Source organism: Melanostigma gelatinosum, assembly GCF_949748355.1.
Source record: "Melanostigma gelatinosum genome assembly, chromosome: 10".
Taxonomy (NCBI): Eukaryota; Metazoa; Chordata; class Actinopteri; order Perciformes; family Zoarcidae; genus Melanostigma; species Melanostigma gelatinosum.
The window spans coordinates 18,417,673-18,441,647 of NC_136643.1; the positions used below are offsets into that span (position 1 = coordinate 18,417,673).

A 23,975-nucleotide genomic window follows, 5' to 3' on the forward strand; every position below is an offset into this window, starting at 1 on the left:
ATCGCTAATGTGTCATTTGCTTTGCTTTAAATACAATAGTTGTTTTTCTAACTTGGCACATTAAACACGTAGTAAAGTAGTTAAAACATGCAAAGGCACCAAAAGGATCAAAATATGAAAATATGTATGGGATGATTAATTGTAACTGTGGTTTACAATCCCCCCCCCCCCCCCCAGCCTATGATTTGACCAAACACGGTTATGATATTTTAGTAAGGGCATAAAGGCCAAGACATGTACATGAATGATACATTCGATCCTTACTCTTGCAACTCTCGACAGAGTAGAAGCTGTGCTACCGGTTTGAACAATTCTGACTGGGAGTGTATTGACACAGTGCTTTTGATTTTATATATATATTCTAGAAATGACTGTCAGCTGACCAATAAACACAGATCTTTTTCTAAAACTATTTGATTTTGATCTTTTGTTTCAGACTGAGCTTGTGCCACAGGTCTGATACATTCCCTTTGCCAGAGAATCAGAATGGGAAACTTCTATGGCAGGCTCTCAGCTGTACCACACACACACACTCACGCACACACAACACACATCTACATCCACATCTAAAGTCCACTGAATCCCACTCTTTTCAGTCTGCATAAATATTTGGCAAATTCACACACATTCAGACACAATCCTCTTTTGGCAACTACATAACATTCGAGTTTGGCTGTAAGCAGAACACTGAGGTGATAATAAAAAATAAGGCATTGCAAATGCACACACAAACACACACACACCGCATTAGCACATAATACACCCACACTTCTTTTTCTTTTTCACACTGCCATCCTTTTGTTTCATGGCAGGTTCAGACTCCTCTTCACTGCTCTGGCTTAGTGGCGTAGTGTTGGCGGTTGTGGAGGACTCAGGAGAGAAGTCTGCTTCCCTGGTTTCCTTTTCCTCCGTTACCCACCCAGCTTCAGGCCCTGAGCCCATTTTAAACTTCCCCTCTTCATCGCTCTCCCCTGCAACCACCTTTTCAGTATTAACCACATGAAAATGTGTAGTCTTAAAAACCCCGCCTCCTTTAAGGCCACCACTTTTGTCACTCATGGCTCTGCCCACACCCCCAGCACCTGATATGAAGTTGGGAGCGGCTGCTCTCTGCTGGGCTTCCATTTCTGACAGGCTGCATGCCAAAGCCATCTGCAGGTCTTCGTCTGCTTCGTCATCCTCGCTGCTGCCCATCAGGCCGTAGTTGTAGAAGGGGGCGGAGCTAAGTGACCGGTGTGTGGGTGCAGAGTGAGGGCTCGGGTGGGGTCTGTCGGGATCGGCGGGTGATCTGTGTTGGATGTGTGGCTTCTGAGGTGAGTGACGGTGCTGTCCCTCTCGTCGGCTCAGCTCCAGCGCGAGGGCCATTCCGTCCTCCACACCTGGGAACACAAAACAACACAGGTGTGTTTGGCAAATGGACTTCTGTAGGAATGGCCCCGTGCCACAATTCTCTTTAATTACCTTCAATACCAAAACCTTTGCTAATACAATTCCAATGTTTGACGAGATAGCTTTTTATGGACCAATATAGTTTGAAGAAAGTGAAGGGATAGAAAATGACATACATACAACTGAGGTGTATGTGTCCCACCATTCAATGTATATGGTCTTACCATTAATTAGGACGCTCTTCAACACTCCATCCTCCTCAATCTCTGTTCTCTCCTGCCCATTCTCCTTTACCCTGTAAGCAAGGCAAATACAGAGATAAATGCTATTTAACATTTCTCCATTAATGTGTGTGTGTGTGTGTGTGTGTGGTACTTTCTCTAATCAACATAAATGCAGAGCTAATCTTGTCATCTTTATACCAATTTATTAAGGCTACAATGTTGTTACTACAGCCATATATTACATCTATTTTTAAACAAAACAATATCCAGTAACATAAAAAATGAGAAGGATAAATCATAGTTTGCTACACTTGTTTTGTACCTTCCGGTTTGCAGTTATATAACATTCGCGTGCATAATCCCATCACACCCCAGGCAAGATTAAACTGAGGCACAAACCAGTTTAATCCGAGTTTCAACCTCGTCTCAGTGATGTATGTTACATTGACAGGATTTTGAAAGTGTGAGGGAATTAAACTGTACAATTATGACAAATTTCAGATTATTTTCTAAAATATTTCCCTTGCATGCCTTACTGCATTGCTCATAGCAAGCCGCGGTCATGTGTCCCTGTTGGGATGATTTGCCAGGTTTCGGTAAGTGTTCTTACGTACTTCTTGGTGGTGGTGCGTTTTCCATTTATGATGCGAGTGGAGGTAGAAACTGATTTGAAGTTGCCCATCCCTCCGCCCATGCTGTCCATCCCATCCAGACCACCCAAGGAAGAGGAGAAGGACGTAAAATCAACTGAAGAAGGACAGATGATCAGGAAAGGAGAGCAGAAGATCGTTACAAAATCTCAGTTTGTGCAAAGATAAAACCTATCCTGTCCAGTGAGTTGCCCTGTAGTGTCGCTTGGAACACAAGTATCACTGCTATGATAACATGGAGTTCAATCTACATTTTGCATTGATTCAAAAACATGTTCACGTTACAACCCAACTATGTTTGAGGTGTCAATTCTAACAGATGGCAGTGTTTTCCATGTAACAGGGAGTTAGGACGTCTGGTAACCTTCTCTCTCACCTCTTGACCAAAAATAATGTTTACATGTTGACAAATATTAAAACTCCGTGCCCTCATATTTCTATTCTCCATCAGCTCTTGCTGCCCTCGCTGTGGTGCGTGTATTGTGTTGATTTTAAAATGATGCAGTTGTTCAGCGCCAGTGCTTTTGAAGTTGTGGTCACAATATGATATGCCATGTCTAATTTGACAGCGCCAGTACAGGATACTGTGTTCGCAAGTTTCAGCATGTAGCTGTTCACCTCGTGCTGAAGGGAAAGAAAAGAACCGACCGGGGCCGAGGCGAGAGGACGAGCCTCCAAAGGATGAGAAGTCATCTGGATGAGAGAAAGAGAAACACACTTGTAATTACTGACGTACTGACTAACTAAGACTTAAGTAAAGCAATGGGATCTTATGTTTTGGGGGCGTATGGTGTTAATACTGCTCAACAAGTGAAGGAATACAAAAAGGGAGATTTTCCCCGAGTAGGATAATCAGACTCCCAAAAGTAGAGATTCACAGGTGTCCAAAAAAAAAAAACTGTGAAATTGAAACTGACAATTTCTTCAAGAATAGTGTTAATTTCCCCCAAATGTAAACAGTAGAATGTTTGATTTTCAAACCAAATATTCATGAACAAAATCAAGCCCTAATGAATATTGTGTATGACTTACCAAAAAAGTTAGCAAAAGGATCCTGGCTGCCAAAAAACTCTCTGAAAACCTCATCTGGGTTGCGGAATGTGAAGGTGAATCCTGGGAAATCTGATGAAAAGTCCGAGCTGGAGGAACCTGGAAGATGAAGTCGTCAGGGTCAGGTGGGTGAAGAGCAACCAAAAGAGAGAAAGAGTAGACGGAGAAGAACACGTATCAGGGCTCAGAGAGGAGAGAAGTGAATGAAGTGGAGGGGGAAGGAAACATAGGGAAGGAAATAAGTGGAGAGGCAAAAGCAGAGAGAGTGAGAGGAGAAGAAGGGAAGGTAATGACAGTAATCATGTCATATCTCAATACCTCCTTAGAGCCGAGTTTTATTTACCTGTGTGTCGCATATTGTCATTTCCATATCTGTCGTATGCATCACGCTGACTCGCTGTAGCAGAGGAACAGAGTGCAATTTAACGATGGATCGATTTTGTCTCATGTAACACAAATTAAACTCAAAACATTAGACATTGGAAACTGATTTATGTGTTTTATGAATGAAGCTCCTCCCTGAAGAGTCTGACATCTTAACAAAGAGATTCAAATTCATTACTCACATTATTAGTTCCACCAGCCACTTGACACACACACACACACACACAGTGTATACACAATGCGCTGACTTACTGTCAGAGAGGACTTCGTAGGCCTCCGACAGTTCTTTGAACTTTCTCTCTGCTTCCTCTTTGTTGTCAGGATTTTTGTCTGGATGCCATTTCAGTGCCAGTTTCCTGTACCTGAAATCACAACACAAACATTGTGGTAGTTTGTCATCGTATCCCTCGTATATAACCTGGCAAAGTTAATGAGTAAGAAAGTATTATACTATAACTTTATTGTTTATGAATTATGTAAAGTGACTCCCTGGATACTCACGCCTTCTTGATGTCATCCTGAGAGGCTGTTTTGGACACTCCCAGGACGTTATAGTAGTCCACTATGTTGCCTCCTGTCACTCGTCACCGCACCGCCTCCTGACAGAAACAATAGCTTTCATTTGAACACAGAATGTACTCAACTCTGATTGGACACACACGTACTGCATTTAACTAATTCCTGTCTGTTAACGAAAAGTTTGTAAATCCATGGTATTTTCCGAAATCCCCAAAAAGGAAAAGAAACAGCGCTATGCTCATTATTTATTTAATTTGAAGACAAGTGGTCATATACAACAGGGGGAGTATGAGCAACTAAAGAAGGCAATGTCTAATGTAAACCTAGTTGCTTATCATTCTGTACACTAACACCTGTGTTGTAGTGTCTATGTGACAATAATATCTGTTTCTTTTGGTTTTTACACGCAATGAAATTCACCTCATTCGATCTTTTTTCCTGATGAAAAAGCTCCAACGAAATTAATCTCAAATACATTTTTGCCGAAGAAGTCAACGTATCAAGTCCCGCCCACATGTGACTGGCATTGACAGGATTGCTTTTTAAAGCTGCTGTTCTGTCACTATATTTTAGGAATGAGTCATCATGCATCACACAAGCAATGAGTAATGATGAGTCGACTGTCTATTAAGACTAGAATCAATACTTGATTCGTCCCACATTTATGGCCATAATAAGTGTGTGGGTACTGGATAATAATAGTCACTGTTGGCACTGTTTTCATGTTTACTCATGAGATTGAAAAGACTCCAATAGGTCAATCTTTGTTTGATGGCTAAACTACCTGTAGATGGATGCTCGCGTATTAATTATTCATGTCATGTTCGGGTTAAAGGTTAAACCTTAGTGTGCCCTAGAAATGATAAGACCTCAGTACAGTCCCATCTCATTAGTGCACTTCCAACGCTTTTAGGGCAGAAGGGGACTTCCAGACTGAGATAAAATAACTAAACATAACTTTCTATGCCCCCTCGGGAAACAACCATGAGCTCACTAAAGTATAATTACTATGTTATTTCTGGCGTCGTGCCATCTGACAACTGGTGCTGACATGACAGTAGGCCGACACAAACTTACATACGCGGGCAGATGCACCTGAAGGAGCAGGTGCGGTCTGTATTCAATGACTAAATAGAATGAACATTAAAGGGTAGACCATTAACGTCATTTGTTTTGTTTTTTTCGGTTGACAAAATATGTCCTATTATGGTAAAGTTGGACGTCTATAGCCGAATACAACTACAGTACAGTGGATAGCCACATTCACAAGACCTACCGTCTCAGTTTTTCGGGATATGAGTGAGCAGCTTAGCAGTCTGTCCACCGCTTTGGAGCGACCATGAATTAGTTATGATAGCGGTGTCTCTGGTTCTGGTATGCAGGCTCTCCCTCTCTTCGTGACAGCCGCACATACAGCCGCCCCCTCCTCCCCTCTCGGTCCTTCTCTCCACCACCCAGACACAAATACTATTCTCTAAAAAACACTATTATGTCTGCGGTGTGCCGTTATGCCTCCGCGGTCTACTCCACGGTCCCCAACACAAAAAAACAGACGGACGTTCGGCCCTGTCTCGCCTCGTGTGCTGTTCTAAGCTGCACGCGCTACGTCACGATCAGCTGAGCGAGAGAAACAGAGCGTCTGGAACGTGCGAGAGTTTGGAAAGGTCGCCAGACCCGCCCTGCGCAGAACCGCTGCCTGTTGCTCCCGTGCTACTGTTGCTTAACCAATGAAACCAGCAACTTGACATGTAAACTAAATTATTATCCCATAGATTTTCTAAACAATTCCATGTCACTGTGTTACCAATGCAGTGGTGACATGTTGAATTTACTCAAGCGGCCCACTAGGCTAAGGTAACTAAGGTACTTGAACTTTACTCGATCAGTTCCCATTCAATATTTGCTACACTAACGACATTTATCTGACAGCAGTAGTTTGCAAATGTATTCATTCTAATACATTGAAGCACAGAATGAGAAGTAGTCAACATTGGGGATGACCATACAATGCTTCTAACACATTTATTGTTACAAGTACAATAATTATTATCCAATAATATAATATTCAGGCCTATACTAATTTAATTTAAATGTAATAATAATACTATAATACTTTAAGTGCTTTCAACTGATGCTAGTTATGTTCTTAATACATATTGCCCTTTATATAGAGCACTTACATTTAGTAGAACAGAGAAGTGTAAAGAAGTGGGCTTTAAGTGTGTGACTCATCGCGATCACACATGAAGAGCTCATAGACTAGTCAGCCATGTTTAAATGACTAAACATTAATAGGACTAAAAAAAAGGAACTCAGTTTTACGAGCTGGTCACCTTGCTGCCATCTAGTGTCTGACAGAAGCAACTGCAGGTACAAGGCCTGCCCAGCCCGTTGTGTACTTTATGGATTATCATCATACAAAAGGGCAGGAAATTGGCAAAGACCGAGAAGCTAGAATTTCCTTTTTAAATGAACGGGAGCTGCACTTAAATACACATTCTGAAATCCAGCATAACTCTGCTGGAAAAAAGCCTTTGTATTAATAGCAAATAAAGCAAACGTCATAATCTGTAACTGCTGTAACAGTTAAATACATAATTAATTGGTCTGAGACCACTTTATATGACGCAGTATAAAATGCGTATCAGTCTCTAGGCTGCAAGGTGTTCTGCGATTGTTGTATAATCTAAAACAAAATATTTGTTGAATAGACTGCCAAGGCTGGACGAGTTCATGAATAACCACAATTCATCATTTAAAAGGTTCATGAGAACATTTTATTGATAATACTGATAATTGATCACCGACCACAATTTATCAGAGTGTTTTTGGGAATGTGTCGCATTCATGATAACTTTTGCAATATGTGATATGAAAAGCCCGGATGATGTTTCGCCCTTTAATACTCTCCCTCTTCATCCTCCTCTCCCATGCTGTCAGTGCCAACCTCTTCATAATCCTTCTCCAGGGCAGCCATATCTTCTCTGGCCTCTGAGAACTCTCCCTCCTCCATGCCCTCCCCAACATACCAGTGGACAAAGGCTCTCTTGGCGTACATGAGGTCAAACTTGTGGTCGAGACGGGCCCAGGCCTCAGCGATGGCTGTGGTGTTGCTCAGCATGCACACAGCCCTCTGCACCTTGGCCAGGTCTCCTCCAGGAACCGCCGTTGGAGGCTGATAGTTGATGCCCACCTTGAAGCCCGTGGGGCACCAGTCCACAAACTGGATGGTACGTTTGGTCTTGATGGCAGCAATGGCGGTGTTGACGTCTTTGGGCACCACATCACCACGATACAGCAGACAGCAGGCCATGTATTTACCGTGACGAGGATCACACTTCACCATCTGGTTGGCTGGCTCAAAGCAAGCATTGGTGATGTCGGCAACAGACAGCTGCTCATGGTAGGCTTTCTCTGCAGAGATGACTGGAGCATAGGTGGCCAGAGGGAAGTGGATGCGAGGGTAAGGCACCAAGTTGGTCTGGAACTCTGTCAGGTCAACATTCAGGGCTCCATCAAAGCGAAGCGAGGCCGTGATCGAAGACACAATCTGGCCGATGAGCCTGTTGAGGTTGGTGTATGACGGGCGATCAATATCGAGGTTCCTGCGGCAGATGTCGTAGATGGCCTCGTTGTCCACCATGAAGGCACAGTCGGAGTGCTCCAGCGTGGTGTGGGTGGTCAGGATGGAGTTGTACGGTTCCACCACTGCGGTGGAGATCTGGGGGGCCGGGTAGACGGCAAATTCCAGCTTAGACTTTTTACCATAATCAACAGAAAGTCTCTCCATCAGCAGGGAGGTGAAACCTGAGCCAGTGCCTCCACCAAAGGAGTGGAAGATGAGGAATCCCTGCAGGCCAGTGCACTGATCAGCCTGAAAGGAAATGTTGCCGTCATTATTTTAAATTCCACTTGACTTGCACAAAACCAGAAGTGTGAAGTCACATGAAAAATCACCATTCTGAACATTTTTTTCAAAACTTTTCTACAGTTTTGAAATCTTGAAAACATATATTTTTTTGATAATTAAATCTAGTTTCGTTAAAGGACCAATCAGCCAAACGCTATACCTGGCTAGCAAGCGAACTGAACTCTCACCAATTTACGAGTCCTGTCCAGAACCATATCAATAATCTCTTTGCCAATGGTGTAGTGTCCACGGGCGTAGTTGTTGGCAGCATCTTCCTTTCCTGTAATCAGCTGCTCAGGGTGGAAGAGCTGCCTGTAGATTCCTGTACGCACCTCATCTATGAAAGGAACAATTGAAAACAAGATTCAGAGCAAATGATCATGAGGTATGAACGTAATAAAGATGATATTCCTCAAGAATGATAGCTGCAATACTTTTGCCTTCAATTTTAAGTATATATCGTCAAGAGTGTACATACAGTACACCTTGTTTTTTATATATTCGGAGTTGTGATGTCTGGTATTTGTAAGTTCATGTTTATTTAGACACTATTTTCACATTACTGACCGATGACAGTAGGTTCCAGGTCGACAAAAATGGCTCTGGGGACATGCTTTCCTGCCCCCGTCTCACTGAAGAAGGTATTGAAGGAGTCGTCTCCTCCTCCGATCGTCTTGTCACTGGGCATCTGTCCGTCAGGCTGGATCCCATGTTCCAGACAGTACAGCTCCCAACAGGCATTGCCCATCTGGGTTCCGGCTTGGCCGACATGCATGGAAATACACTCACGCTGAACAAAAGAAGGGAGAGAGGTTGGTTAAAGGAAACGAATACATCATGAGATGTTCATTTTCTATCCAAATGCAAGTTCTACTGCATTGCTTCTCATTACTAACTGCTTACAAATGTCTTGGGACGTTTACAGTGCATGTCGGGTCAGCTCACAAGAACATTCAGTCAAGTGGTTTCACGGTTCACATTTTAAAAAGGCAAAAGAGGCAAAAGAAACAAAGACAATCTATTGCATTTCATTATTGATCTATGGCGCAGACGTTATTTCTTTGAACTTCATGTCCAATGGCAATCTTGGGTGTGACGTCTGCACTCAGTTCGGAAACGTTGACTCTTGAAAACTGGTTCCAGAATGTTGAAGCTCTTTCAGCTGCTTAAAGTGCTTATGAGCGAGCCAGCGTTTAAAAGAAAGCAGCTGTTAGATTGTGCAGAGTCTGCACTCTTTGTTGTTATAGGAGAAACAGCAAACGTGGGCAGGAAATGTAGCTGCCGATGAAATGCACTTTTAAAAACCCTGAAAACACATGTCATGTCGTTTCCTCAACAAAATAGAACATATAAACTAAAGGCACCATTTGGCAGGCAGGAAGGCCATGTCCCAAGAAGATGGAAAAACCTTCCCCCATTTCTCCATCCTGTATCTCCTCCCTCTCCTCACCCCTCCCCTTTTGAGTCTCTCTCCTCCCCCATCCTGTCCAGCTGCATAGTGCAATGTAACAGTCAGCGATGTCTCCCTCTCTCTTTCCTTCTCTCCACGTCTTTCTCCAACCAAAAACTCCTAAGAGCTGCAAAATGGCTGCCAACTTACTCACACGGCCCAGGACAGGCCACTCCTTTTTGCTCTGTTCTTCCTATCCATCCTCCCCACTGCCACGATTACTCCAATCACTCCTTCTTACTCAAGATGACTTTAATTCTTCAAAAAAACACATAAAACTCCACTATTTTAAATCATTTTAGTTGTATATGTTTCCTGCTTTTTTGACCAGCTGAAGTTCATCACACGAAAAATGACAAAGCAGTCAAACTCATGTCGTGTCTGTCATCTGACATGGACAGTCCAAGAGCACAGCGATGACTTATGGAGTCGTGTAGTCATAAGTTACTATCCCATGGCATACCTCTTCCTGAATTCTCACCAGACATGCCCAAATAAATTTCATCACATAACTTCACCTCAAAACTACTGTCACTTAATAAGATAAAGCTGCTGTTGTATCAACTCCCCAGCAGAGGCCTTATGAGAATTAAAGAGGCCCCGGCTGTTTAATCCATCTAATGCTGAGAAACACAAACAAAGGGAGGCTTGAAGGGAAGAGAGAGTGGAAATTTCAAGGCTACGTCACCAGCCAAGCTCTTACTCACCATTTTGGCTGCTCGTCCTTCGACTGACGTTGAGGATTCAGATACAAGGCAGAAGTGCAGAGGAGGGGGAGAGTCAGGGTTTATATAGGCAAGGGTGTGGAGGGGGCAGGCAGGAAACCACAGCAAGCAGCTCCATAGCTCTTTGGAGGGAGGGAGCAGCAGTTTCAAAAAAAGGAAAAGAAAGAGGGAAGTCCCAATACGGTGTGTCATATTATCCGCCCTTTCATGTATGTGCTTTGTCTGTCAGTTTGAGATTAAACGCTGATCAGTGCAAACATGACCCTCTTACATTTTCTTTATGATCAATTTACCCCCATTTTCTCACGTTGTGTGCATGAGAGTTTAACGCTGAAATGAGTTTGTTATGTCTGGAATTTACAAGTAGCTTGCAGAATCTTCACCCCTGACATTTTCTCAGCATATAATATACAGTGTATGCGTTTAACAAGGACATGTGGGCTTGTGATTTGTTTAATGTATACATTCCTCTGCAGCAGCATCAACCCACCCTTTGTCTGTATTTAATCATTGAATTAACAATCACACAAAATTGATCTGGAAAAAGGGGAAAAGTCAATGAAGGTCTTTATTCTTGATGAGGAAATGTCAAAGACAAATGCTTAAACACAGGAAAAGTAAATGGTGAGCAGTAAGAGCCCCGTCCAGCAATGTGAGGTGACACAAATGACACGGCGATATGCAGTGTTCCAGTTTAATCAGATGATTCAGAATACACAGAGAAACCTCACAGTTGATACTTAGCGCATTGCCACAATGTAAAAGGGTAACAACAAGGGAAGTCTTATCCTTTGTACAACTTTTCACCAGCCCTCTTCGGATGACAGAGCTGTGATTCATACATCACTGGGATCCTATTGTTGCTGCAGGCCACTGTCTGAGCATCAGCTACACAAACAACACCAGTCAGTGAGTTGGAGTTATTTTCTCTCCCTCCTGCCCTCACACAGTCACAGCTGAATGGTGTACAGAAACTGACATAGGACCTCTTCATAACTTACATTCCCCATGAGGATAGTAGGGGGGAGGGGCACGAACGAGAGGGTTTGGTCGAAGTTTCTCAGACTGATATGGCAGAAAGAAAAACACTTTAAATGTCCAAAATAAGATGTCTCTGACCACAATTCTTTTTTTGCTTTGAATGCAAATATTATGATTTTACACAGTACCGTGACTTATGATTCCGTAAGATATTATCCTCATGTTTTCAGGATTCAAGGTTTGTTTTGTGAATATGTGTCACAATATGCAGAATATACTACTGAGTTATTCAAGGTGCAACTTAGTTTAAGAGATACTTAAGATGTTTTAATCTTTTTTTTTCACCATTTTGCTCTATTTTAAAGTGAATAATAATAATAATAGGGTTCATTAAAATGTGTTATTCTCTCAACCAAATTGTTGGTATATTCATATATTTTACCTGCATTTTCCTTACTACAAAAAAGAAATGCTCCATTTCAAAACCAGGATTAAATATACATTTTCTTTGCCTTAAATGGAGACCTTAGGCAAGTCAGTATTCCTCTCCATCTTCATCCTCCTCTCCCATGCTGTCAGCGCCAACCTCTTCATAATCCTTCTCCAGGGCAGCCATATCTTCTCTGGCCTCTGAGAACTCTCCCTCCTCCATGCCCTCCCCAACATACCAGTGGACAAAGGCTCTCTTGGCGTACATGAGGTCAAACTTGTGGTCGAGACGGGCCCAGGCCTCAGCGATGGCTGTGGTGTTGCTCAGCATGCACACAGCCCTCTGCACCTTGGCCAGGTCTCCTCCAGGAACCGCCGTTGGAGGCTGATAGTTGATGCCCACCTTGAAGCCCGTGGGGCACCAGTCCACGAACTGGATGGTACGTTTGGTCTTGATGGCAGCAATGGCGGTGTTGACGTCTTTGGGCACCACATCACCACGATACAGCAGACAGCAGGCCATGTATTTACCGTGACGAGGATCACACTTCACCATCTGGTTGGTTGGCTCAAAGCAAGCATTGGTGATGTCGGCAACAGACAGCTGCTCATGGTAGGCTTTCTCTGCAGAGATGACTGGAGCATAGGTGGCCAGAGGGAAGTGGATGCGAGGGTAAGGCACCAAGTTGGTCTGGAACTCTGTCAGGTCAACATTCAGGGCTCCATCAAAGCGAAGCGAGGCCGTGATCGAAGATACAATCTGGCTGATGAGCCTGTTGAGGTTGGTGTATGACGGGCGATCAATATCGAGGTTCCTGCGGCAGATGTCGTAGATGGCCTCGTTGTCCACCATGAAGGCACAGTCGGAGTGCTCCAGCGTGGTGTGGGTGGTCAGGATGGAGTTGTACGGTTCCACCACTGCGGTGGAGATCTGGGGGGCCGGGTAGACGGCAAATTCCAGCTTCGACTTTTTACCATAATCAACAGAAAGTCTCTCCATCAGCAGGGAGGTGAAACCTGAGCCAGTGCCGCCACCAAAGGAGTGGAAGATGAGGAATCCCTGCAGGCCAGTGCACTGATCGGACTGTAACAGTAAGAATGTAAAAAAACAATTGACAAAACATTTCGTCTCGCAAAAAACAAGTTGAATATACTACAAACATGCACCCACAGCACTCTCAGCTTTTCTCACCAGTTTACGAGACCTGTCCAGAACCAGATCAATAATCTCTTTGCCGATGCTGTAGTGTCCACGGGCATAGTTGTTGGCAGCGTCTTCTTTTCCCGTAATCAGCTGCTCAGGGTGGAACAGCTGGCGGTAGGTTCCTGTACGCACCTCATCTGCAGATAGACAAACGGTAGACAAACATATTTATTGAATGAGCTATCCAATAGAATCACTGTCAAGAGATTGACATTAAAACATTTCTACAATGTCAAAAGAAAACTTTATAGTAACAGATGATCTGCATGATTGTCCATCTTCTGTAAAATGAAAATAATGATCACTGTATTCTATTCTTGTCCTTAGCTATATATTAATAACAAAATGACATTAACACATGAAAACGTTCAAACAATGAAATATATCATCAGCTTTATGACAGGCACTGACCGATGACAGTAGGTTCCAGGTCGACATAGATGGCTCTGGGGACATGCTTTCCTGCCCCTGTTTCGCTGAAGAAGGTGTTGAACGAATTATCTCCTCCTCCAATGGTCTTGCCACTGGGCTTCTGTCCATCTGGCTGGATCCCGTGTTCCAGACAGTACAGCTCCCAACATGCATTGCCAATCTGAGCTCCGGCTTGACCCACATGAATAGAGATACATTCACGCTGCACAGAGCAAACACCACTGTTCAATTACCAGACACATTTACTTTCCACATATCTGCTTCACATGATTTTAATTAACTACTTAAATCCAGTTATCACATTCTACTATACTCTCTGCCATGAGCTGATGCAGATACAAAAAAAAACATGTTTCACACACGCAATTATTGATCAAATACAGTCCATATATCCTTCATAAATACAGCAGTATGCACTTACAGTCAGTTTCACGTTGGAAGACAATAACTTACCATAGTTTATGTCTCTTCTCCAAAGTCCAGGTATCGGTGTAGTGCTGGAGACAGCTGAGCTACTCTGCTTTTTTATACCTGCAGCTTAAGGTGAACAGTGATTTGATCTGCGCTGTAATCAGAGAACCTACTGATGAGACCAGGATAAGCTCATCCGCTTGACAGACATACACACAATGCAAAAGGAGGTCACCACCCTATTCTTTGTGTGAGTCTGTGAGTACTGGTGTGTATTGGCATCTCATATTTCAGGATGCAGAAGCACAACCGCAGATGAGGGGAAGGTAACCTGATGTGCTTTCACCTGGAATTCTTTAATATATCACTTTATGATGTAGCTTTTGATAGAAACAAAAACACTCCTGTTGCTTTGAGGTTGCTATTTCGTACAACATTGATGAGAAGCAAAAGAGTCTGAGAAAGAATCTAATTGCTCAAGTGTGTCACTGTCAAATAACAGTGTACCTATATGTCATTTGGAAAAGATAGCAGAATGTTCAGTTAGCAGTTTCATTATTGTTGTTTTTCTCTCAAGAGTTGTGTGGATACTCACACACAATGAGTGCTAAAAATATAAGTTGCTACTTGATTTTTGTTTAAAATGTATTTTTTTAGACAAAAATCTCCAAACACGTAACTCCTGCTCTCAATCGATCTGTACAGTCTAATCTGTACAGTTATTAAAATGAACCAGTTTACCACACTCATTTCAAAGTCTTCATTAATGAACAATACATAATGAGACCTGCTCTTCCTTCCCGAGTAATGCAACCTCTTGGGAAAGTAGAGAAACAGATTACATGTGAACCACCTCATTGAGCGTCAGCTGAGTAAGGAGAGTAAAGAGCAATGCCTGCTGGATTGGTTTCACTATGTGCAACATAGAAGTCAAGCACAGAAATAGTGCACGAAAAAAGCAAAAAAAGGCACAAAATCATGATTATTCAAGTCCACCGCTGGTACCCGGGTCGCATACATTCGCAGCTGAACGGTTGTTTAGTTCACATGTCCACATTTCTACTCAGCATGAGTTTCAGTTAGCAGTAGAGTGACTGCCTTCAGTTGGCAGGTGTTACGCAATTTCTCTAAAACAAGTCAAACCACTTTCAAGTCCAAAGGGAGTCCACTGTCTTATCGTTCTATGGGAATGTTGATTCAGTATAATATACGGTTTTGAGATACAACCCTGTGGCAATCTAGGCGTCTTTGTTCACACGCATCCTGTTGACTTCCTCTTTACTGTCACAAGATGCATGAGTTATTTTCTCCTCCCCCAAAAAAAAACAAATGACTGTCAGTCAAAAGTCAGTTGGTTGTGAACAGCAATGTGGCAGCCAAGAGAGAGCTAAGAGACACCAAGAGTGATGCCACAGCGTCAAATGCTCCGCCATTTATTCAAGTCAAGGCTGTGAGACTAATCTGTAACAAATGGGAATACTGATGTTGACGATCACGTTCTCATAACACAGAGCTCAAAAAGCACAATGGTGTAAATGGAAATGTCAAATTAAAACGCTTTGGTTCCACTCGGTGCTCAACACATGCACCTGCAGTGTGTTTTATTACCTTGTAGGGAAGACGAGGTTGATGGTAATTATTATATCATGTTTTTTCTATACTCTGCCACACTACATATAGCAGCTATGAACACTTTTCTAACAAACCTTTTGATCTGGTTCGTGCTCTGTGAGCTGAAGTATTGTATCGCAAGAGAAGTCTGAACCTTGTTGTTGTCTTCTTTCTTTGCCCTTCCCTGAATCATAAAACCATGTCCCACTTCCATTGTTTGAGAGAAACAACGCCCCAAAATTAAGTCTTTTCACTAGAAAGTCATAATAATGCCAGTGCTGGCAAGAAATAAAGGGACGAGTAGGCCAAAAAGAATTAGATGGAGAGATAATTTGCACATTTTTGAGGACATGATGAATCGATATGTTGTAAAAATGGTTTAAATGTTTGCCATTTTATTGTGGGAGCCACATATATTACATTATAAACTAAGATTCTATACAATCCCAATGTACACAGAAAAGGTGACAGAAATGGAGACACTGTAGTGGTGAAAAAAACAAAGCCTCTACTCTGAACTGTCACATACTTTTGTTCCACTTTTTACTCATTGAGCGACTCATTGTTAAGCAACTACGACCTCTAGCTTTCAAATGGGTACAGTGACAGCACGGCCAGTAAAATGGCAGTAAGAGGAGGGCTGATGCTATGGGTCGGTTTGCAGGGTGTTCTTCCCACCCACCAGATAACTGACTAACTATAAGTGTGGCCCTTATATAGCCTACACACACATACAAGAGCCAAGAGGTCTGAAGTGACAGAATGGGAGTGATGAAAGTACGACAGCAAGAAAAATAAAAATGTGATTTTGGCAAACAAATGGATGCATGTACTGGTGTGATTGATTAATGCAAACCAAATGTATACAACCATTGTGTAAGAAAACTCTGAGACATGTGCTGCATAGGAATTAAACTATCGGTGAGGCAATGCAATTAATCACTTGAATGAGTAATTAAGCAATTTTGATGTTGGTGTTTGATCAGGTAGGAGCTTTCTCAGCGGAGCAGTGTGTCACAAAATTGTAAAATAATTTCTTTTTTTTTCAAATGAGAATTTTCATCTTAAAATGTTGGCCAATTTTCGAACCAAACAAAAACAACCATGACACATTAAACAATGCCCATTTGCACTGTATATTACGAACTTCCCCAAGTTTGAAATGCTTAGACTGACTTCATTTTAACAGTGGCACTCATGGCCTCAATATTTGAATGATTTCTATCACGAACACTCTCTTGCAATACATAAAGTGTCCTGCGCGCTCACAGTGCGCGTTCTCGTCAAAGAGACAGGTGGGAGTGGTTTGCAGTAGAATACAGCGTTGCAGCTCCTCGTCCACCTGGCATTACTCGCTCACTCGCACCACATTGACGGCCGCCGTGAGAACTCACACATAATAAAGAAAGCCAGCTGCACGGTGCTTTTCTGTCAAAGGTCATTCTACTGAGAAGCTACAATGGTATGTATGTTTTCCGTATTAGTTTGAGGGGAAACTTCTTTTCCAAAGCTGAGTTTGCTTGTCTTCTAAAAACTGAGGGGAAAAAAAAAGATTCCTCAGCAGTTTTTCATTTTGCCACAGTGCGCCTTTGAGTCTTCAGCATTTCAATGCGCTGGGAAAACGTGCCAGATTGAAGGTGAGCTGTAGGAACTCGGAACTGCTCCCTGTGTGCCCTCTTGCAGCAGGTCAAAAATAGACTCAATGACTGTCAGTAAAGCTGAGCTGGCTGCTGGCCTGGACGAGCAGGTGGTGATGATCGGTCGACATTTCCAGCACATCATGCAGGAGCGACAAACATATTAAACACAGATGCTATGTATATATATATATATATATAGTGTGATTTCTTTTCTTTTTTTCATTTGACAGGTTAGGTGAAAGATACTTACAATATCACTTTATACTATTTATAATGTATTGTTCTGGGCTAGGTGTGTGTGTGTGTGATATTTTCACAAATGCGTCACCGAGGAATTCAGGTGTGTCTCATAATGGCTCCATCAACAAGTCGGCTCAGATTGAGAGGGTGTTCCTGCAGGGCAGGAGACAATCTTTTCCCTCCAAATTCCAAAAAAAAGTTTAAGTTGTAACTGTGAGCTGGGCTTCTTCAGCTTCAACAACCATTTGAAAGGTGCCTCCACAGACACATTATTCATAGTACGTGACCGATGGAACAGAGATAACACTGCAGCCTCTGGGATTGAGATGTTACTGGTTGGATTGATTGTAAAAACTGTCTTTTTGACTTACACCGTGGTTGTCTTCTATCTCTGGCAGGAATTGATCTAACATGCACAGGTTCTGTTTGCACAGTGTAGTATAAACACGGCCTGTTAGCATTGTCCGTACTAAACAAACTAAACGGTATCGTTGTGTACTGAATACACTACCCGCCCTAGTCAAATGTTCCTGATCCGTGTAGTTCCTCTTTTATTTTTTTTAAATGTCAAATCTTTGAACTCCATACACTATGCCTGGTATGAAGCTGTGGTTATTTTAACCTGATCAGTGACCCTAAATAACAATGTAAGCATTAAATAAGGGTTTACATTGAAATACATACGCTCACAAGTGCATTCACATGTCTGTCCCACTCATTGTGCGAGGTGTGTTTCTTTTATGATTGGGCTTATCCGTGCTTGTAGTACAAACGTTTATTTGAGAATGACTCATCGGAACACGCCATTACCTTTTTGGAGCGTGAATGTGCTCAGCCTGCATTTCCATTGAGTAAGACTGGGGCATCACCTCAAGAGAGCCCGATGGGTTATCTATTTTTTTTTATCAGAATCAATAGTGTTCATCATTAATATCCACAGAAAATTGCTTGGCATTAGCGTGTCGTTTACAGACGTGATCCATGGCAAGAGAGGAAAAGGAACACATCTGAGCGTGAACAGATTCCCAGTTTTTGACTTTGATGTGGCGTCCATGAAAATTTAAAACACGTCACAGCACTCTTCTCCAGCACATCATGCTTTAATCACAGCTTTTAACTCTTATACAAGGGGACATCTTGGCCTTGGAGCTGGCAACAGAAGAAAGGTCATATCACAACAGCAGAAGATATCCACAACAAATAGATTCATGCCAATTCATCTGTTTCATCCAAAGACTCTGATCTGTGGATGGCAGATTTCTTTCTGATGATAGTCCTACACAAATGTTTAGGGTCTCCAAAACCATCTTTAACAAGACATCCGTTCCAAATATATTGTCAATCCGGCCTGTAGATGTCAGAACATCAGCATTCAAACCACATGTAAACATACAAAATGGGAAGAAGCACAAAGACTGAGTTAATTTGTCGTCTTTTGCTCTCGAGGCATGGTGTCGTACGTATCGTACTAAATGGCAGTTTGGGTCTGGACAAGATTCCATCAAATCCGTCCTCACTGTGTTTATGGTGCGTGATGTCTATTTTGCTGTTATAGAGGCAGAATGTGCTGTGGCGATGGGGCTTTAAGGGATCTCTGTTCTCGTGTCTGCTGAGCTGAGAAAGCTTTTACCAAATTGATTCCTCTCTTTTTCTATCCTGTTGACTTTTCGTCTTTCTCTCGCACTCGCTATATCTATATGTAGTGTCCTTTTATTTGTTTCATTAGTTTTAGTCTTCAGCAAAACTGGAATCGCAAGTTCATGTGGCGTCAAGACATGCCTTTTGTTTATGTCGTCTACAGACGACACACCCTGACGGGATAAGCTTGTCTTCAATTATTTACTGTTGCTTATCTATGTGTGTGTGCTGATGAAAAATACTGTCCCAGCATTCATTTTGACAGAAAACATATGTAGCCTTTACATTTATTGTTTTAAACTTTAAAATGAAAGAATTTGTTTTCACATTGCAGCAAACTTTGAGCCGATCAGGTGTAAAATTCAGCCTGGCAGTGACCAGTATTTTGGGTACTGCCAGTCTGTCGACCTAAACAGTCGGCCTTTGCTGCTCGGTGTCAGGTTAGTATGAGGAACCGAAAATAGACATCAACATGGATTTCGTGAGATTTCTAAGACTCTAAAATTAGCCCCCCAGCCCCCTCACCCACCAGCCCCTTCCCTTGTCTGTGTGATCATTGAGAAGAGGAACGTCAGGGGAAGGATGAAAATGGCAGCTTGACTTGCCGCAAAGTGGGGACAAATAGTGTGTCAAAGGTTGTCACTGTTGCGTGGAGTGGAATAAGGTTTTAGGAAGGTTTCACGATGCCTATTTGCATCTCAGCACAGATTTGATTGATTTTCTCTGGTTTATACTGTTAATTTGAACATTCTTTTCATTTTAGCAGCATTTTCCAGACATCGGCATCTGTAACTTCGATCCGTGATCCATATCACCCACTAAGACTTTGGAGAAAACAAAATATATGGTGCCTTTAGTTGAGATTAAGTATTCATTCATACAGCTTCGTAGTATGAATGTTAACAGCAGTTGTTCTCTGGACTCGACCCCCATTTCAGCTTGCGAGCCTTGCTCACAGACAGTCACATGAAACCCAGTGACAGCTGCAGCGAATCTGTTTTGCTTGTTCTTTCCACTTCAACTTTCTTTCCCCCATATATCTCTATGCTTCCACCTAGTGGCTGACTTTCTAATTGACTCTTTTGGATCGCTGCAACTCTAGCTTCATTTGTAAAATAGTATTATGGTACTGTTTGCCATTCATTATATTCTGCAAAGCAGATGCCAACATTCTTCACACTGTTTAAAGCTCTTAGCTCGATGGTAAAGGACAACGCAGTTCCGAAGAGTATGCAATCTTTACCCTTCCCTGCATTGCCACTTTATCGTCCTTCTGTATTTCCCCTCTCTCCTTTTCTCTGCCTCCTCCCTTTTTTTAAACTTCTCCTCTTCTTCTCGTCCAGCGTGAATGCATCTCTGTGCACGTAGGCCAGGCTGGTGTCCAGATGGGGAACACCTGCTGGGAGCTCTACTGTCTGGAACACGGCATCCAGCCGGACGGCCAGATGCCCGAGCGCAAGGCCGTGGGAGGCCACGACGACTCCTTCACTACCTTCTTCAGTGAGACTGGGGCTGGGAAGTACGTCCCCCGGGCCATCTTTGTTGACCTGGAACCAACGGTCATTGGTCAGTATTGGTATGATGTTTATATGTTGTGTTTTTTTAGATGGTAGTATTTCACTTTGTGGCACAGATAAGAGCAATGCAACGCCATAGAAAGACAAAGATTTCATGTGAAGATTGATCCATCATATCTCTAATAACATTGTCTCTCCAGTTGCCAATAGCCTACACAGCTCAGAGGTTATATTGAACTATGTTCTGAGGATGAAGTTGTGTTTTACTTATTTTACCTTTTCATATCTCTAACCAAACCAGGGACATTTTGTGAGTGTGAAAAGAGTATCACCCAATAGCACTTTCTATAACGGAGACAATTGTTTTTCCTCAACTTTTGTCCTTGAATTTCCCAGATGAGGTGCGCACAGGAACGTACCGTCAACTATTTCACCCGGAACAGCTGATCTCAGGCAAGGAAGATGCAGCCAACAACTACGCCCGTGGACACTACACCATCGGCAAAGAGACCATTGACTCTGTCCTAGATAGAATCCGCAAACTGGTAAGAAACCGCAGCGTTTTTCTTCTTCTTTCTTGTTTTCTTTTATTTTATTCACACTGGCTTAGCCCTTTAACAGGGCTCCATACAGTTGTCAGCTCATATTTGCTGAAAGCAGTCAGAAGTCCATTGCGTGTCGACCTCACTAGATATTGTGTCAGTAAACTGGCCGATGCCAAGTTGTTTTGTCATCATGTGAGCGGTGTGTTTGCAAGACAGCAGAGTGTGACAATTACAAAATATTGATTTTCTTTTCTTTATGATCATTTATGTCGGTGTAAAGCTTTGCTTTGTAATACTGTCTTTTCCAGTCTTTGTAACTGTTTCTCTGTTGTAGGCTGATCAGTGCACTGGCCTGCAGGGATTCCTCATCTTCCACTCCTTTGGTGGAGGCACTGGTTCAGGTTTCACCTCCCTGCTGATGGAGAGACTTTCTGTTGACTTTGGCAAAAAGTCGAAGCTGGAATTTGCCGTCTACCCGGCCCCCCAGATCTCCACCGCAGTGGTGGAACCGTACAACTCCATCCTGACCACCCACACCACGCTGGAGCACTCCGACTGTGCCTTCATGGTGGACAACGAGGCCATCTACGACATCTGCCGCAGGAACCTCGATATTGATCGCCCGTCATACACCAACCTCAACAGGCTCATCAGCCAGATTGTGTCTTCAATCACAGCCTCGCTTCGCTTTGATGGAGCCCTGAATGTTGACCTGACAGAGTTCCAGACCAACTTGGTGCCTTACCCTCGCATCCACTTCCCTTTGGCCACCTATGCTCCAGTCATCTCTGCAGAGAAAGCCTACCATGAGCAGCTGTCTGTTGCCGACATCACCAATGCTTGCTTTGAGCCAACCAACCAGATGGTGAAGTGTGATCCTCGTCACGGTAAATACATGGCCTGCTGTCTGCTGTATCGTGGTGATGTGGTGCCCAAAGACGTCAACACCGCCATTGCTGCCATCAAGACCAAACGTACCATCCAGTTCGTGGACTGGTGCCCCACGGGCTTCAAGGTGGGCATCAACTATCAGCCTCCAACGGCGGTTCCTGGAGGAGACCTGGCCAAGGTGCAGAGGGCTGTGTGCATGCTGAGCAACACCACAGCCATCGCTGAGGCCTGGGCCCGTCTCGACCACAAGTTTGACCTCATGTACGCCAAGAGAGCCTTTGTCCACTGGTATGTTGGGGAGGGCATGGAGGAGGGAGAGTTCTCAGAGGCCAGAGAAGATATGGCTGCCCTGGAGAAGGATTATGAAGAGGTTGGGATCGACTCCTTTGAAGAGGATGAGGAAGGGGAGGAATATTAGACGGGTTTAGCTGGCATTTGCCAATTATTTTCAAGGGGAAAAAATGTGTCTGTTTGTTACATAGACAATATTTAAGAAACATAACACATTTTGCATGTTTCTTTTTAAATTAAGACATTTTTTTAATTTCCTTTTTTTTTAATCAAAAATTGACCGACCTCCAAGGTTCCTTCGTTGTACCATCAAATTGACTTTTGACCGCTTTTGTGTTTATTTAAAGCTCTTTTATTAATTTGTTTTATCAAAAAGACAGAACATGATTCAATGACCTGGTCTTTAAACATTTGAAACCTGTGTGGTTTCACAATAAATCTTTCCCCAAAACATATTGTCTGTCTATTTATTTTTTTACTTTTTTTTTTTTTTAAATACTTAAATATTATTATTTTTTTACTTTAAAAAAGGAGTCCTTCACTTTGTCATTCTGTCATAAAGTATTTTTATGAATATTTTCATGATGACAATGATCATCTTATTCGTTTCATAGTTAACATCTACAAAATCCATTGACTGTTTTTTGTACCACATAGGCTGTTGAGCAACAGTTGGGTCGATGCGTAAGTTATTTGTGTTGGAACACATCAACATGTAAGATCAAACAACTCACTCAGATCTCTGTTCTATATGTTGGCGTAATATTATATGCCCAATGTCTTTATGCAACCTCCTCATTGGGATTGGAAATCTGAGCAAAGCAATGTTAAAAGTTGTCTCCCCTATTTTTAAGCATTGACTATAAAATATATATTTTAAAATTATAGATATTATTATGTATATTTGTTTGGATCATTGTTCCTGCTCTAGATATTTCAGGTGGAGCTCATTTTATACACTGTTCAGTTTAGGTAGTCAGGAAGGGTTTGAAAAATGATAATGTTTAAAGTAACTAGTAATTAAAGCTGCCAGACAAATGTAGTTGTGTTAAAAGTTAAATATTTCACTGCACAGCATCTGAACTCCAGAGTAGTACAAGTTGGGGTAATTTAATCCTCCATACAGATGATGAACCATTTGATCGTGACTGTATTGGAGTCAGTGTCTTGGTTTATTTTCTTTGTCTTTTAGCAGCTCCTAGTGGTGATTGTGAATAGCTGCACTGAAGATGTGAGAATGTGTACATTTGTCTCGTGTTCCTTGCGAGTACGTTACGTCACTGAGGAAATAAATAACTCCCCTTAAACTGTGGACGCGCTCTTAGTATATCAATGGGTTCGCCTCAGAATAGTGGAAATGAATAAATTATGTATGTACGTAGAAATATACTGTTAAATACTATTGCCATTAGTCTAACTTAAGTGTGGACCCTCTCTGCCACCAGAGAGGTGCCCTTGAGCAAAGCACTCAATATACAAGGAAGAGGACATTTGTTGATGCTCATTTCATTACCTTCTCACACCTGCAATTAAACATTATGTTGCAACGCCACACCCAGTATATTTTTATGAGCATAGAGTACAGAAGTGTACTGGGTAATAATTATCAAAATGTTCAGCTCTTTCAGGAGAGGGGTGATATAACTTCATATTTGTAATCTTTTTGAATTATTAAGCTTTTTGCAATTTTTTTTAAATTGCATATCTATTTTCAGCAATGTTTTTGAGATCCATTTCAGCTTTCAGCATTCCAACGCATTTTCAGCAGGAAATGCATTTTCTAGTTCTACTGTGACATGTCATAATGCTGTCTGTGAAAAAAAGCCTGTTAACATTGTAATTAT

The 23,975-nt window shown here is 42.4% G+C and overlaps 4 protein-coding genes across 4 annotated transcripts; 1 reads left to right on the top strand and 3 right to left on the bottom strand.

The window, feature by feature from the left end:
• Positions 1-200: 200 nt before the first annotated feature.
• On the bottom strand, positions 201-4,878 carry dnajb2 (DnaJ heat shock protein family (Hsp40) member B2; the record flags this gene model as incomplete). Its single annotated transcript, XM_079276641.1, has 9 exons — positions 201-1,379; positions 1,614-1,684; positions 2,228-2,360; positions 2,882-2,956; positions 3,296-3,412; positions 3,657-3,710; positions 3,950-4,059; positions 4,199-4,271; positions 4,863-4,878. The coding sequence occupies 9 exons, from the start codon at positions 4,876-4,878 to the stop codon at positions 748-750; spliced, it is 1,281 nt and encodes a 426-aa protein (XP_079132767.1). The 3' UTR covers positions 201-747.
• A 2,092-nt stretch (positions 4,879-6,970) lies between these two features.
• Positions 6,971-10,325, bottom strand: LOC306783747 (tubulin alpha chain). Its single transcript, XM_079277528.1, has 4 exons — positions 10,284-10,325; positions 8,694-8,916; positions 8,315-8,463; positions 6,971-8,090 (listed from the first exon to the last, which is right to left on the bottom strand). Exons 1-4 carry the CDS (start codon positions 10,284-10,286, stop codon positions 7,116-7,118), a joined length of 1,350 nt encoding a protein of 449 aa, XP_079133654.1. The 5' UTR covers positions 10,287-10,325; the 3' UTR covers positions 6,971-7,115.
• A 1,492-nt stretch (positions 10,326-11,817) lies between these two features.
• On the bottom strand, positions 11,818-13,602 carry LOC306783115 (tubulin alpha chain-like; the record flags this gene model as incomplete). Its single annotated transcript, XM_079276642.1, has 4 exons — positions 11,818-12,795; positions 12,904-13,052; positions 13,327-13,549; positions 13,594-13,602. 4 exons carry the CDS (start codon positions 13,600-13,602, stop codon positions 11,818-11,820), a joined length of 1,359 nt encoding a protein of 452 aa, XP_079132768.1.
• Positions 13,603-16,678: 3,076 nt separating this feature from the next.
• LOC306783588 (tubulin alpha chain-like) lies at positions 16,679-22,578 on the top strand. Its single transcript, XM_079277294.1, has 4 exons — positions 16,679-16,831; positions 20,231-20,453; positions 20,801-20,949; positions 21,284-22,578. The coding sequence occupies exons 1-4, from the start codon at positions 16,829-16,831 to the stop codon at positions 22,256-22,258; spliced, it is 1,350 nt and encodes a 449-aa protein (XP_079133420.1). The 5' UTR covers positions 16,679-16,828; the 3' UTR covers positions 22,259-22,578.
• The last annotated feature ends 1,397 nt before the right edge of the window (positions 22,579-23,975 follow it).